At 44.3% G+C, this 13,729-nt stretch overlaps 1 protein-coding gene across 2 annotated transcripts in view; it reads left to right on the forward strand.

The window, feature by feature from the left end:
• BANP (BTG3 associated nuclear protein) overlaps window positions 1-13,203 on the forward strand; it is a 99,851-nt gene extending 86,648 nt beyond the window's left edge. For both annotated transcript variants that reach the window (XM_031060174.1, XM_005424771.3), the window contains exons 11-12: window positions 8,393-8,536; window positions 12,460-13,203. In XM_031060174.1, coding sequence (XP_030916034.1) covers window positions 8,393-8,536; window positions 12,460-12,531 — 216 coding nt within the window. In that variant the 3' untranslated portion in view covers window positions 12,532-13,203. The remainder of the gene's footprint in view (window positions 1-8,392; window positions 8,537-12,459) is intronic.
• Window positions 13,204-13,729: the final 526 nt, after the last annotated feature.

Here is a 13,729-nt window from a genome sequence, read left to right on the forward strand (position 1 = left end):
TCCCTGTCAGCGACAGCTTGTGCTCCTTCCCTCTGCACAGCTTTTGGGATTACCTTATCAGGTTTTCACTTTTATTGCTGCCCAACTCCTGATGGATGTTTGGGCCACCGAAGCTGCCAAAAAATGATGGTTTGTATAGAATTAATCCTTGTATTCAGCCCTCTTTGTCCAGCATTTCACTCTCTACTCCAATAGCTGGAGTGTCCTAAGAATTAAAAAATTTCTTACCAGATTTCCCATGGATTAGAGGAAAGTTTGGAGTTGTGGAAGGAGAAGACTCCCCGCAGCCCAGGGAACATTCTGTGTTTGCTGCTTGGAGAAAACCACATTTTTGCTTTCAGAACTGAGAGGTTGATTGTAAAAATAAGACATTTTAACCTTCTAAAGGTGGATTTTTTACAGCTCTGGTGAGTTTTAGTTCCACTTCCACTCCTGTGGCCACACACACACAGGGCTCGTTTTAGGGTGGATTTCCCCCCCTTTTCCCTCCATTGAGAGCAAATTTCAGTGGGTAGAATATGAGTGAAGCTGAACTGGCTGCACACAACTATTCCTGAGCACAAATATGTGCTCCCAGCCTTTATTTGAGGTTCTATCCTCATTTTACGTTATCCCAGCTGGGTATTAAAGTGAGCTCCAGAACTGGCAATGGCTTGGGGAAAAGCAGATGTGGACTCAGAGCAAACAACACTTCTGGGTCCAGAGCTCTCCTTGATGTCTGCTTCAAACTCACACTGCAGGAAAAAAAATAAAATCAAATGGAGAGGCCTTCCAAAATGCCTTTTCAAACATGCAAATGACGCTGGGAAAGTTTAACATGTATGCAAATGCAATCTGGAGAGGGGAATTAAAGACCTTTGGCTGGCCTGGAGGCTCAGCTGGTAGCAAAATAGAAATTTCTTGCTGGATGGGAGAGCGAGGTTCAAGCACAGGCCAGGGATGGCTGGGAGCTCCACGTAGGTGAAACTTGGAGCTCTACAGCAAAGCCAGAGATTCAGAGATGTTCTGGTTCCTGTAATTGCATCCTCTGGATGTGGCTGGAGAGGAAAATGAGCACAAAGGGTGAACAGAGGGGTGAGGAGAGCACAGAACCTCGGAGAGCCCCGGCAAGGGTAAAACTGCCCTGACAACTCACATATGGTTGGAGTTTAATCCACGGGGGAGAACAGGCACTCCACGCCTGTGCCAATTGTTTTCCACTCCCAAAGCAAAGAGATTTTAATGATTTATAGCAGAGCAGGGTGGATGTGTTACCTAATGGCTTTAGAATGACTCGATGCAGTTTTCGAAGCGATGCAGGAAGTGCAGTGGATAAACAAATCCCTTCTTGTTCCTCTTTGTTCCCGTTTGAAACAGAGCTTTGGTTCCCTGCTAAAATCTGAATTTCTCTGGGACTGCTTTCCATGTAAGCAGAAAAAACTTTTAAATTTTAAAAATCCCTTCCAGAACAAGGATTTTATTTGCGGGCTCAATGTGGAATGTAATTGGCAAATCCCATTTTTGAAGGATTTGTACAATTCTTACATGTCAGGCCACTGGCTTCAACTTGAGACAAGTCCATAAAGGAGGAAATTAATTCAAGGAATCACAAATTCATTTGCAAAATTGGGAAAGCATCGTGGGCAGTCCCAGAACTTGTAGTACATGACTTAAACAAACTGACACTCTCTGAGGAGTCATTTCTATTTTATGGCTGGAAATTAGAAAAAGAACATTTGCATCATTGCAAATGCTTGGTGTGAAAGAAGCACCAATTCCCAAGCTTTTGTCCAGGGGATTGGAAACATTTGTCCACTTAGTGCCTTGGCAAAAGAAAAGCACCTGTGGAATTCCAGCAGAAATGATGTGGCCTCAGGTGGAGAAAATGGAGATAATTCATGGCTTATCTGTGAGCCCTGCTGGGAATCTGAGAGTGCTGATTTGTGCTGATTCTGATCTTATTAAATCCATCAAAACCCAATATTTTAAAAACTACAGCGGCCGTGTGGAACAACATCCACCTCCATGGAGGAAATCCATCAGCTCTCCTAATTGCTTTTCTTCAGGAAAAGGCTTTGGACATCAGAGATGATTTTCTGGGGTGGGAGATGATGGATCACTTTTAATATCCAGCCCATCTGCTCTGAGTTCTGGTCACTGCCAGAGCCACACTCACCTTGCCCACTGCCAGTAATTGAAATAAAATAGATAAAACTTCTGTTCCTCTGGACTCCTTGGACATGAACTTTCCTAGCAGATAAAAGCCAGGATTGGAGCTGGAGTTGAGTGTTTTAATTCCTTTCCTACAAGTATCTGTAGCTTTTGTAGGAGGGTTTGGAGAAGTGCAGGTGTTCTCTCATATGGTTTTCATTCCAAAGCCCATATGGTTGTTTTTAGCTGAAATTCTGGGATTCATATTCCCCCTCCACATGGAAATACCCCCTATAACACAGAGAACTCCTCGTGTTCAGTAGAGCTCTGTCACTCCTGTCACGAGATTTGGGTGGGAAAGGAAAACCAAAGACAACAGACAGCTCCAGGCTCTGCATTCCTTCCCTGTCCAGGAAATCAGGGAGCATCTTCCCAAAGGAGTGGGGCTGTTAAAGAGAACAAACCCTGAGGGCCCGAGTCTGCTCTTAAACTTGGGTCAAATTTCCGCTTTTCCTTGTCCTTGGGAATTTTTTTCCATGAATTATATCCAGAGCAGGGGTTTTTTGGTGCAATTTTCTGTTAGAAACTCATTATTGTAATTCAGGTAATTCTCCAGAGCACTGTTTGCTCCTTTAAGTGCTCTTTAATTGACAAGCACTGGCTTAGAACTTTCTCCAGCTTCTGATTTACAGCTCAGGCTCCTCACTTTGGTTTGTCCCACCATCCTCCTCCTGCTTTTCCTTTGAAGCCACCACAAACTTCTGATCCTGATGGATGGAACTCCAGCTGGTGACATCATTCCAGAATTCAAGTGGAGGAGGGAGAAGATTCATTTTCTTAGGCCTTTTCCTGAGCTGTGCAATCCTAGAAGTTCTCTGTGTCTCCGTGCTCGTTTTCCCATCCATATTTCTCCTGGTTAATGGGATCCTGTCGGGGGCAGTAGGAGCAGTGTTTCGTTACTCTGGCAACAAGAGCCAAACTTTCAGATGTTATTTTGCTTCTATTAAAAAAAAAAACCCCACTGCCAGTTATGATGTAAACATTTGCAGCTCCCCCTAAATCTCTTTTCTTTCTGGAATTGAAGTGCAATGACCCTTCTGAGGGCAGAGTGAGGGATTGGAGCAGACATCTCCCAGCTGTGTGGGATTTGGGGAGATCCTCAGTGATCTGCTCAGACTCTTTTTAAGTGGCATATTTACTGCCAGCCTCATTGGAGGGGACGGAGCTTCTCAGCAGCGCTGAGAGGCCAAATCCTCCTCTGAATTTATTTAGGAAAAGATGGGATGCTCTTCCTGCTGCAATTGCCTGAAAGCCTTCAGCAGAATGTCATGGGGAGTGCTGAAAATACCCCAGCATTTCTCCTGGCCTTTTGTTTCCAGCAGAAATAATCCCACCAGGAATTGGAGAGCAGGGTGCCATTTCAAGGCAGGTTTGTGTTTTTCAGACAAGCAGGGATTTGCCACATTTGGATGGAAAGGGAGCCATTCCTTCAGGAAGGAGGGATCCTCTCCCTCCTGCCTGGGTCATGGCACTCACAGATTTCCCACCGGGCAGATGCTGTGTGAGTGACCCTCAGTTATTCCTTGGCATGACCTCTCCTCTCCCAGTGCTGGTCACTTGCAGGAGTCTGCATCACCCTTTGACTCCTTCCTTGAGCTCTTGCACTCAGAAGCTCCAGTTTAGGAAGATTTCCCTGACTCTGGAGTATTTTTCTCTGGATTATCCAACCATTACTCAGTTGTACATCGAATAAAACCCAACAATAACATTCTTCTGGAAAAAAGAAATTAAGCCAAAGGCTTCTTTAGTATTGCTCAGAACAGTGAATTATCCTAGAGATCTGGAATTGCCCATTCCTGAAAACTCTTCCTCTGGGAGGCAGTTCCATGGGTTTTGCTGTGCTTGCTGCTGGCACTGAACCATTTCTTCACAAACTCTTGCAATTGTGTAGATTTGGGGACTCCTGAGGGACCTTAAAGCTCCCCCAGATCCACCCCTGCCATGGGACACCTTCCACTATCCCAGGTTGCTCCAAGCCCCGTCCAGGGGATGTTTCCAGGGATGGGGAAGTCAGAAATTCTCTCGGAATTCCATTCCAGCACCCCCCCACCCTCACAGGGAGGAATTCCATCCCAATATCCCATCCATCCCTGCCCTCTGGCACCGGGCGCCATTCCCTGTGTCCTATCCCTCCATCCCTTGCCCAAAGTCTCTCCTCATCTTTCTTGGGGCCCCTTCAGGCACTGCAAGGTCACAGTTTGGTCACCCTGAAGCTTCTCCAAGTCGTACAACCCCAGTTCCCCCAGGCTTTCCCTGTAGGAGAGGTGCTCCATCCCTCTGAAGTGCAGGTTGGTTTTGGGAAGAGCCCTCAGATAACTCCAGAGCCATCCTGAGGAGTTTCCCTTGGAGCACAATTCCCTGGGAGGATCTCAGAGCAGATGAGTCAGAGGAACCATCCAGATTTCCTTTCTTCCCACTATCCCCTTGAATTTGATACAGGGAGGGGAATGAGATAACTCCTGTTTCCATAACCAGTCATTTCTACTGAAATTCCATCTGCACTCAAACTGCCAATTAATTGTAATTATAATTAACCTTTGCACGTGTGCTGGTTTCAAGTGGATTTTCAGTGGAAATCTGTGTTTGGATTTGATGCATTTGACATCATTGTTCAGGGCCTGAACCATCCCTGCCAGAAATCAAAGCAAAGCCACACTTTACCATCACTCCTCTCACTCCACCCGACCATGGCAGGCAGGAAAAAGGACATTTTGGGGACATTTAGGTGGCTGCAGGTTGTGTTCCTGCATTTCTCCAGGACAGGAGGGGAATCTCACAGCTGGGATGGTTTATTCTTCTTGCACAATTAAATAATGCCCCTGCTACAAACACATTCTGGGATTCTCCTTTTGGTTTCTCCCCACTCCCTGGAGCTGAAATCAGTTTCCTTTTCCATGCCTGTGATTTTGGGGGATTTCCAGGAGGTGCTCCCTGTTCAATGGCTCTGCTGGGGGTTCCCTAATGAAGCTTTGACAGATTTAAGGTCACTTTTTGCAAGGTTCCACTCAGCACTCCCAGAAATGCACAGCAGGGACAGTTCCTCCACTCTGAACTGCTTTGATTTATGCTGGATTTATTTTCATATCGGCACCTTTCATGTCAGAAAGAAAGAACAAATTTAGGTGCAAGTTGTTGTTGGGGAAGGGAAGGTCTCCAAGGAAGCAGCTCATGAAATTCCCTCACTTTAAGAGCAGTGGATGCTTTTTTATTTTGTTTTACTTTAACCCAACACACTTTTGTTTCCAGAGCAATTAATTGGGATATTAATGGGAGTAAAGCACCTGAAAGCTTTTGCAGTGGGATTTTCTGCAAAGCCTTTATCCCACACCCCTGCATTTCCTTCAGAGTGGAATATTTGAGGATGTGAGCCACTAAATGAATGTTTTGCTGGCATTAAATGCAGGAGATGGTTTTAGTTTAAGGCTCCAAAAGTTTCAGACTGAAAAGAATCAGGGACAGGGAGTTATCTTTTTGAAGGGAACTCTTATCAGCAGAGCTTCTTATCATTTGGAGGAGCTGTGTTTGTCATTTGAATGTGTTTGGCCATCAGTGTCTCAGGATTTTCAGCTTCCAGAAACATCCACTCCTCCTGAGATTCCAAACCTCACTTTGCTTTAAAGAAACATCTCCTTTTACTGCATTTCTGCTGTAGAAATGGGGAAAAAACATGGAAAAAAGGCACTAAAACCCAATATATCTTATTTTTGAGATTTTTATAGGTAGGCAAACACATGTGCTTGCTCAGATTAATAAAAGAGCTCACGACAGTAGCAAGAATGGTTCAAAAATGGGGTTTAGAAGGTTTAAAATGTGTTTTTAGAAGGTTCAAAAAGGGGGTTTAGCAGGTTCAAAGGATGTGATAGGAATTTAAACAAATTTGAATAATTTTGGAAGAAGTTGAAAGAAAATTTCTTATATTTTATTCTTTTTGAAAAATTCTCTTTCATGCCTTGGCAGTTCAATGTTAAATGGGAATTATTTGTTATGGGATAAAATGGACTTGACATGGAAAGAAAGAGAGCAGAGAAAGTAGCTGGTTTTCATTATTAATATTCATTTTATTATGTTTTGTGTGGTAAACATCTCACTGAAGAAGGGTCAAAATAGAGAAATTTGGGAGATCAATTGTTTTCATGTCCCAAATCACCAAGACTTTGAAGAGAGTATGACAGAGGGGAGAAAAGGGGAGAGGAGAGGGAAGAACCTGAAGAGAAAGGCAGAGATTGAGGTCAGTGGGATGACACAGGGGGAGAATCCCAGAATCCCAGAATGGTTGGGTTGGAAGGGACATTGGGGTCATCCCATCCCACCCCATGTCATGGACAGGGACGCCACTCTCCCAGGTGCTCCAGCTCTTCCAGGACTCTGTGCTCATGGGGTTGTTCAGTCACTTCCAGCCCTTCTGAATATTCCAGTTAAGAAATAAATGAGAAAAAAGTAATTTTAAATCTGCAGGGGATCAGTAGGACAAAGGGTGATCCTGACAGCATGGGGTGCTTCCAAAACTAATACTGTGGGAGGAGAGAATTCTGCTTATTCCTTCAGAGCAGACTGGGACATCCTTGAGCAGCTTGGTGCTGTCTCAGAACACCCAAGATCCCAATAAAATCCTGACAACACCCTGGAGGTCATTCCTGGAGGTCACCTCCTCTTCCTCCCACACTCACAGGGGAAATTCGGGTCCAGCCCCTCATCCATGGCCACCCACCCTCAGATCAGCTGAGAAATCATCCTTTGGTCAGCAGAACCTTTGTGAACAATGTTATTTTTTGCTCTTTCTTCTCTTCTTTTGGTTTGAAAGATTCCTTTTGTTCGTTGTGTTTGAATGTTTAGAAATCCCACATTTGTGGCTCATAAAAATTAAACTTGGATGTGGGACTGGGTTTGAGAAATGCAAGGGGGACTTGTTGTTTTTTTATATACATTTATTTTATTCTGATTTTTGTTTCAAAAAGGGAATTAAAATGAGTTTATCCCAAGCCCATTTTTAAGTGCTTTGAGGTGGATCAGTTTTTCTGTGGGTTTGAAGACTGTGAGGGACTTACTGTCTTCTCCAGCCAAATGCAGATGGGATAAACATCAGCATTAATTAGGAATTCCTAAATCTACACCTTCCTATTGATATGAATATAAACATTGCTGTAATGAATGCCTTGGCTGTGGGAAGGAATATCTTGCATTTGGGTGTTCATGCAGGAAAACCTTGCTCAGTGATTTCTGGTGGTATCACACTCACAGCAGGATCTGTCACTCAGTCCCAATTAACTTGTCAAAATTAACATAATTGTCAATCCCACAAGACCAAATGCATTGAGCATGCAGTATGGGAATCCATGTGCTCTGTGTTTTGTGGGAAACCCTACTGGGAGCAACTGGGACTGAGGGACAGCTTCTCTTGTGGTTCCTTTAGTGGCTTTTGGTGTTGGAGCTGCATTTGTTTGGGTGGTTTTTGGGGTGTTTCTGGTTGGATTTGTTCGGATGGTTCATGGGGTGTTCCTGGTTGGATTTCTCTGGATGGTTCAGGGGGTATTCCTGGTCTGGGAGATGGTCTGACCCAAACGTGAAGACACTTAACTACATTTTATATGGAGTTCAGAGCTATGCTTTAATGCTGTACAGGATTTGAAAAATACAAAAACTAAACTCTTAAGGCATCAGCCCTGCTGGGCAGGGAGTTGGGCCCAGTTGCTCTCTGTGCTCCTCCTGATGCCTTGAGAGGCTGCCTAGAACAGGGGCTAGACAGAATTAAAGGAATAAAATAGACATTTATTAAAAGGTTTTCAAAGGATACATTTTGGGCATTACAAGAGCCCAGCCAGGGCTACACCCAAGATGCACCCAAGATGGACAGCAGATCACGAGTTTTCACACTTTTTTAAGATTTGGTCCATTTCCATATTGGGGTTAATTGTCCAATTCCAGCTCCAGGTGATGCAGTCCCATCCTCCCAGTTTGCTCTCCTCCATTCCCTGCTGTTTGCACCTTTTGGGCCTGAAGCAGCAGTGATGTCCTTGGTTCTGGGCTGGAAAAGGATTGTTCTGTGTGCCTGAGCTGTGAGAACTCACTAACACTTTATATGGAGTTCAGAGTTATAAACTAATGCAGTGCAGAGGCTGAAAATAGAAAAGTTAAAACTTAAACATCACTGGCAGCCTGCCTTGGTGGCATTGCCATCTCACCTGTCTCTCCTGCCCTCCCACAGGTGCTGCAGGGGGCTCAACTGATCGCTGTGGCCTCGGCCGAGCCCGCGGCCGGCGGCGTGGACGGCTCCCCGCTGCAGGGCAGCGACATCCAGGTGCAGTACGTGCAGCTGACCCCCGTGACAGACCACGCTGCCTCCAGCCAAGTATGAGCCACCCCTCCTTCTCCTTCTCCTTCTCCTTCTCCTTCTCCTTCTCCTTCTCCTTCTCCTTCTCCTTCTCCTTCTCCTTCTCCTTCTCCTTCTCCTTCTCCTTCTCCTTCTCCTTCTCCTTCTCCTTCTCCTTCTCCTTCTCCTTCTCCTTCTCCTTCTCCTTCTCCTTCTCCTTCTCCTTCTCCTTCTCCTTCTCCTTCTCCTTCTCCTCCTCCTCCTCCTCCTCCTTCTCCTTCTTCTCCTCCTCCTCCTCCTTCTCCTTCTCCTCCTCTCCTCTCCTCTCCAATCTGTTTTATATCTACCCACAAATACAAGCAGCTCATCATCCTCTTTCCAAACCATAAAATTCATCATTTATGATAAGAAACATCATTTTTTTGAAGGTAGAAATGATCCTTGACTGCTCCTGTTTTGCTGTCCTTGCTCAATGCCTCTGGAGAAGTTATTTTGGTCACTGGTGTGTCCCTGAAGGCTGAGAGCCTCACAAAGGACAGCACCAAAAACGTGGCTGCAATCAGCCAAAAAGTATTTTCAGACTGAGGTTTCCCTCAGAAAAGTCATTCCTGTTCTGACAGCAGTTTTCCAGTTGTTTTGATCAACAGCAAGTCCAGTTGGAAGTGAACACTTGATCCTCTCTGCTTGAGGAGGAATTATTTGGGCTTTTTTGGTTGTTTTTAATCAGTTTGAGCAGCCGTGAAGCTGAGGCTAGAAAAAGTCTGTCATCAGCTTGAAGCTTTGGTGACAGCACCACAAAGCTGATTTAAACCAGTTGGAACACGTTTTTCTGAATTTGGTCACACGTGGTTTTGAAAATCCCACTCTGTGGGCTTCTCTAAGTGGCTGTGGAATTCTTTTTGCCTCGCCACTGCCCTTGTCAATATTTTATTTTTAACACTGCTCTGGACACTGATGGTGTTCTGCAGGGATTGTGCCTTGTGTTTTATGGATCCTCCATCACTGCTGCTCCTGTGGATTTAATAAATCCAAGAACAACTGTTGTATTTGCGGGGAGCCCCGATGAAGGAGGGAATGATGAATCTGACTCCATGTTCTCAGAAAGCTAATTTATTATTTTATGATACTATATTATATTAAAGACTACTATACTAATCTATACTGAAGGATACAGAAAGGATACTTACAGAAGGCTAAAAAGATAATAATGAAAACTCGTGACTCTTTCCAGAGTCCTGACACAGCTTGGCCCTGATTGGCCAAAGAGTGAAAACAACTCACAGCAGAATCCAATGGAACAATCACCTGTGGGTAGACAATCTCCAAACACATTCCAAAGGAGCAAAACACTGGAGAAGCAAATGAGATAAGAATTGTTTTCCTTTTTTCTCTGAGGCTTCTCAGCTTCCTACGAGAAGACTCCTGGGCAAAGAGATTTTTCAGAGAATGTGAATGCCACAAACAACGGGGATACCCTGAGCTGGGAAGGACCCACAAGGACCATGACCCCAGATAAGCACAGCAGGCAGTGAGAGCTGTTCCTCATGCTGCTGTCCCCACTCCAAGCCTGGGGAAGTCCCACATTTCCCTCCTTATCCAGCACCTCCTCAGGAAGGAATTCTGGAGCAGAGTTCCCAAGAGCAACAGGAGCTCCTCCCTCTGCAGGGACACTTTGCACCATGTCAATTTTACACTGTGCTGAACCCCAGAGCTTTCCAGGGAAAGCAGGACAGGAGTGGGACAGGAAAAGGAAAAGGACAGGAAAGGAAAAGCAGACAAGCCCCAAAACAAGTCAGCCGTAAATATTTCCTCACTTTGCACCAAGTGAAAACTGAGGATCTGGAAAGGAGCTGGAGAAACCAACTTGGTGTTTGCACTGCTCTGAGTTTATCCATCATTCAGGAGATTTTTTTGTGGATAAAAATATAGAATTTTCCTGTGGAGAAGGATCTCTCATCTGAGGGGAAAAGTCTTATGTGAGGGAAGGGAAAATCCCCTGACACTTCCACCTGGTTCTTTGTCAAGGTGCTGAGAGGTTCCCAAGGCTTTTGCAGCTCTTTATCAATCAAAGGTCATTAAATTGGAATTTATTTTCCACCTGGGTTGGATTCTGTGCCAATTCTCTCTTAGAAACAGCACAAATGTGGATTTATTTCATGTCTCACTACAAGGTACCACTTTTCTGCCCCTTTTTTTCCTGAAATGAGTCCCTGCTCTGAGTTCAGCTGGAACAGATCAAAATCCACTTCAATTTTGTATTTTCAGTCTATTCATGAATGATTTTTGCTTGACTTCTTTTCATGTTTTGACAGCAGTTTGCAAAGTCTAGAAATACAGAATATTTGGATTAAAATTCTGTGCTCAGATGCAATGCTGGTGGTAAATTTTGTTAGATTTGGGAAAAAACCCATCATCATTCCAAATATAAATTCTTGTAATCCCTTCAGGTCTGAGGTTGGATCAATATTTGGTGTTGCTGTTGTGCTGATATTTGATAATTCTATTTACTCAATACACTTTTCCTCTAAACGGGAAAGAAAACTTTGAGGATTATTTAATTTTTTTGTGCTATCCAATTTAGCAATCTCATAGATTTATTCAGCACCTTGGCATGAATTTATTGAACTTTTAAGCAAACATAAAATACCCTTCAAATTAAACGGGGGAAAAAATTCCTGTAGCCAAATGCAATCACTGGCAACAAGGCAGAGGGAAATAAATGAATTTAGGAGCAGCACTTTAGGATTTTGAACCTCTGGTGTTTTAATTTGAATAATAAATAAGCTGGAACTGTGTAATAAAACCTAAAAGCTGAGAATTCTGGTGGATTTTCTCCCCTTGTGAATCTTTTGGCAGGTTCAAGGCTGGAGCATAAAGCAGGACCTCAAATGAGGCTTTTTTATCACCAAAATCCTGTCAGAGAGAGAATTCTGTGGCCAGGGTGTTGCACAGAGCACCCTTTAGAGGTGTTTATGAGGGAAACTCCAGTAAGGGCAGATCTCTGGAATGAGGGGGAGTTCAGAGGGAAAAAATCCTGAAATCCCTGCCCTGGGCTTGGAATTCTGTCCATGCTGTGATGGCTGCTGGCAGGGGAAGCTTTTTTGGGTGTGAGGGGCTCTGTGCAGGCCAGTGCAGCTGTTCTGGGGGCTGCCCCTCTCACAGCTCTGCAGGTGCTTTCCTGACTCACAGGAATTTGGATTTTCCCTCCCCTGTTGTTCCTGGTAGGCAGTGAGTTGGTTTGTAAAGAGCTTTTTCCTTGGGAGGTTTCAGTCAGTTGTGCTCACTTGTAATTCTTCCTGGTTTTCCTTGGGAAGTGAGGAGAGTCAGGCCTGCAGGAGGGATTTCCTGAGGAAAAGCTGGCTGTAGTTGTGCTGGTCTCACTTCACCCTAACCAAGGAAAGGCTACAGTGGGGAAAATCAGCATTTTTAGATCCTATCCTGCTCCAGCTGGGAAATTCCAAGGACAAAGCCAACAGGTGATTTCACCCCCAGCAGCTCTGGCACTGCAGAACTCCCTCCTGCTTTTTCCATGCTCATCCTTGGTGCCCTTCCCAGCTCCCTGTTCCCAAAATCTCTCTGTTGGGATGCGCCTTCCACAGCTTCAGTTTGGTGCCAGACTCTGAATTTATTTCCTTTATTTGGAGCTGGTTCTTTTCCTGGGAAGAGAGAGGGAACAATTGCCTTGGTGCCACTCATGATTTTGTAGATGTTTATCATAATTGCATTATTTCAGCTTCCTCATTAGGCTTCATGGAGGCTCTTGATGTTATTTTTGGTGCCTTTGTGAGCGTGTTCCCATTCCCACTGTCACAGAGCCCACATCCATGCGGATTTTGCTTTGGAATTTTTTCCACTGGAATTCACAAGAACTTTATATTTGTATAATAAGCTCTCATTCTCTTGGTTACACCAATAAAAGGCAGTTTTGGATTGATTTCCTGCTGTCCCGTTCCCCTTCGCAGGGCACTGATTCCCTTCAATCAGCGATCCAGCCAGAAATGCAGATAGAACACGGAGCCATCCAAATCCAGTGAGAGGATTGAGGAATGTTGGGGAGCTGGCAGTGAACTCCAGCCAGAAATGGAGTGGGAAGGGCTGGAAAAACCTCCCAGACCTCAGAACCTCCAGCCATGCCCTGCTCCCCCACACCTGGGATAATTCCAGCTTCAGTCAGAGCTGCATCACGACACCAATCCAAGTGCTGGCCTTCAAAAAAAACCTCGTGGGCTGCAATTAAATAAACTCAGAGAGGACAAAACAAATCTTTCATGGGGAGAGGAAGAACTCTCCTGCATCCAAACTGTGAGACTCCATCCCTGGCCATCCCGTTGGTCCCTCCTGTGCAAATGGAATGTCTGCAGATGTTTGGGGTATTGCTGCCCTGCAGTACCTGCTTTGCCACCTAGGGAAAGTTCCAGAGCTCAGATATTTTTCACTGTTGGAACAGTCTTTTTTTCTTTTTTTTTATTTGCTATGGTGTTTATAACAAAAAAAAAGGAAAATATTTAAAAAAAGGAAAAATCCCTTGACAGCAAGTCTTGGCCTTTTGCTGGTGTTTTCTGTTCAGTGTCATGAAAACTGTATTTGCAGAAGACTAACACTTTTGTTTGTACTGTTGCTTAACTACTTTTCTAGGGGAAAATGCTTTAAAATGCTGTAATTACGCATTTCTAATGAAAAATAAATGTGTATTTATGAATAGTGCAGCTCTAAGTTGCTCTGCCTTGGGAATGAGTCCGGGTTGGCTGGGCAGGAATGTTGTCCTGGAGGAGCTGGGGCTGGATCCACATTCAGCCTCTAAGGAAGAACCCAATCTCAGACATTTTATTTTCTAAATTCCCAATCCCAGACCCTTTTATTTTCTAAATTCCCAATCCCAGACCATTTTGTTATCTAAATTCCCAGTGCAAGAAAAATGGGATAACTGAATTTTTGAGTGTGCAAAATGTAATGAATGTATGAAATAATTTTATGTAATGTGAACAATTCTGAGCTCTCTCCCTTTCAGTTCCTCCTGCCTCCTTTGTCCAGCAATTCCCCAGAGTGGGATCCATCCATCTGACCCCAACGTCCAAGATCCAGGTGAAATCACCTTCAATTTAATACAGATTTCTGACCAAACACCATTGTCCTATTTGCTAATCCTGAGTGCAAAGGAAACCTCTTTGCTGTCACCTGGATATTTTAATGATGCATGTTTTGGAAAATAAGGTTTGGAAAATAAGAGTTTGA

This window comes from Geospiza fortis, unplaced genomic scaffold (assembly GCF_000277835.1).
Source record: "Geospiza fortis unplaced genomic scaffold, GeoFor_1.0 scaffold102, whole genome shotgun sequence".
Taxonomy (NCBI): domain Eukaryota; kingdom Metazoa; phylum Chordata; class Aves; order Passeriformes; family Thraupidae; genus Geospiza; species Geospiza fortis.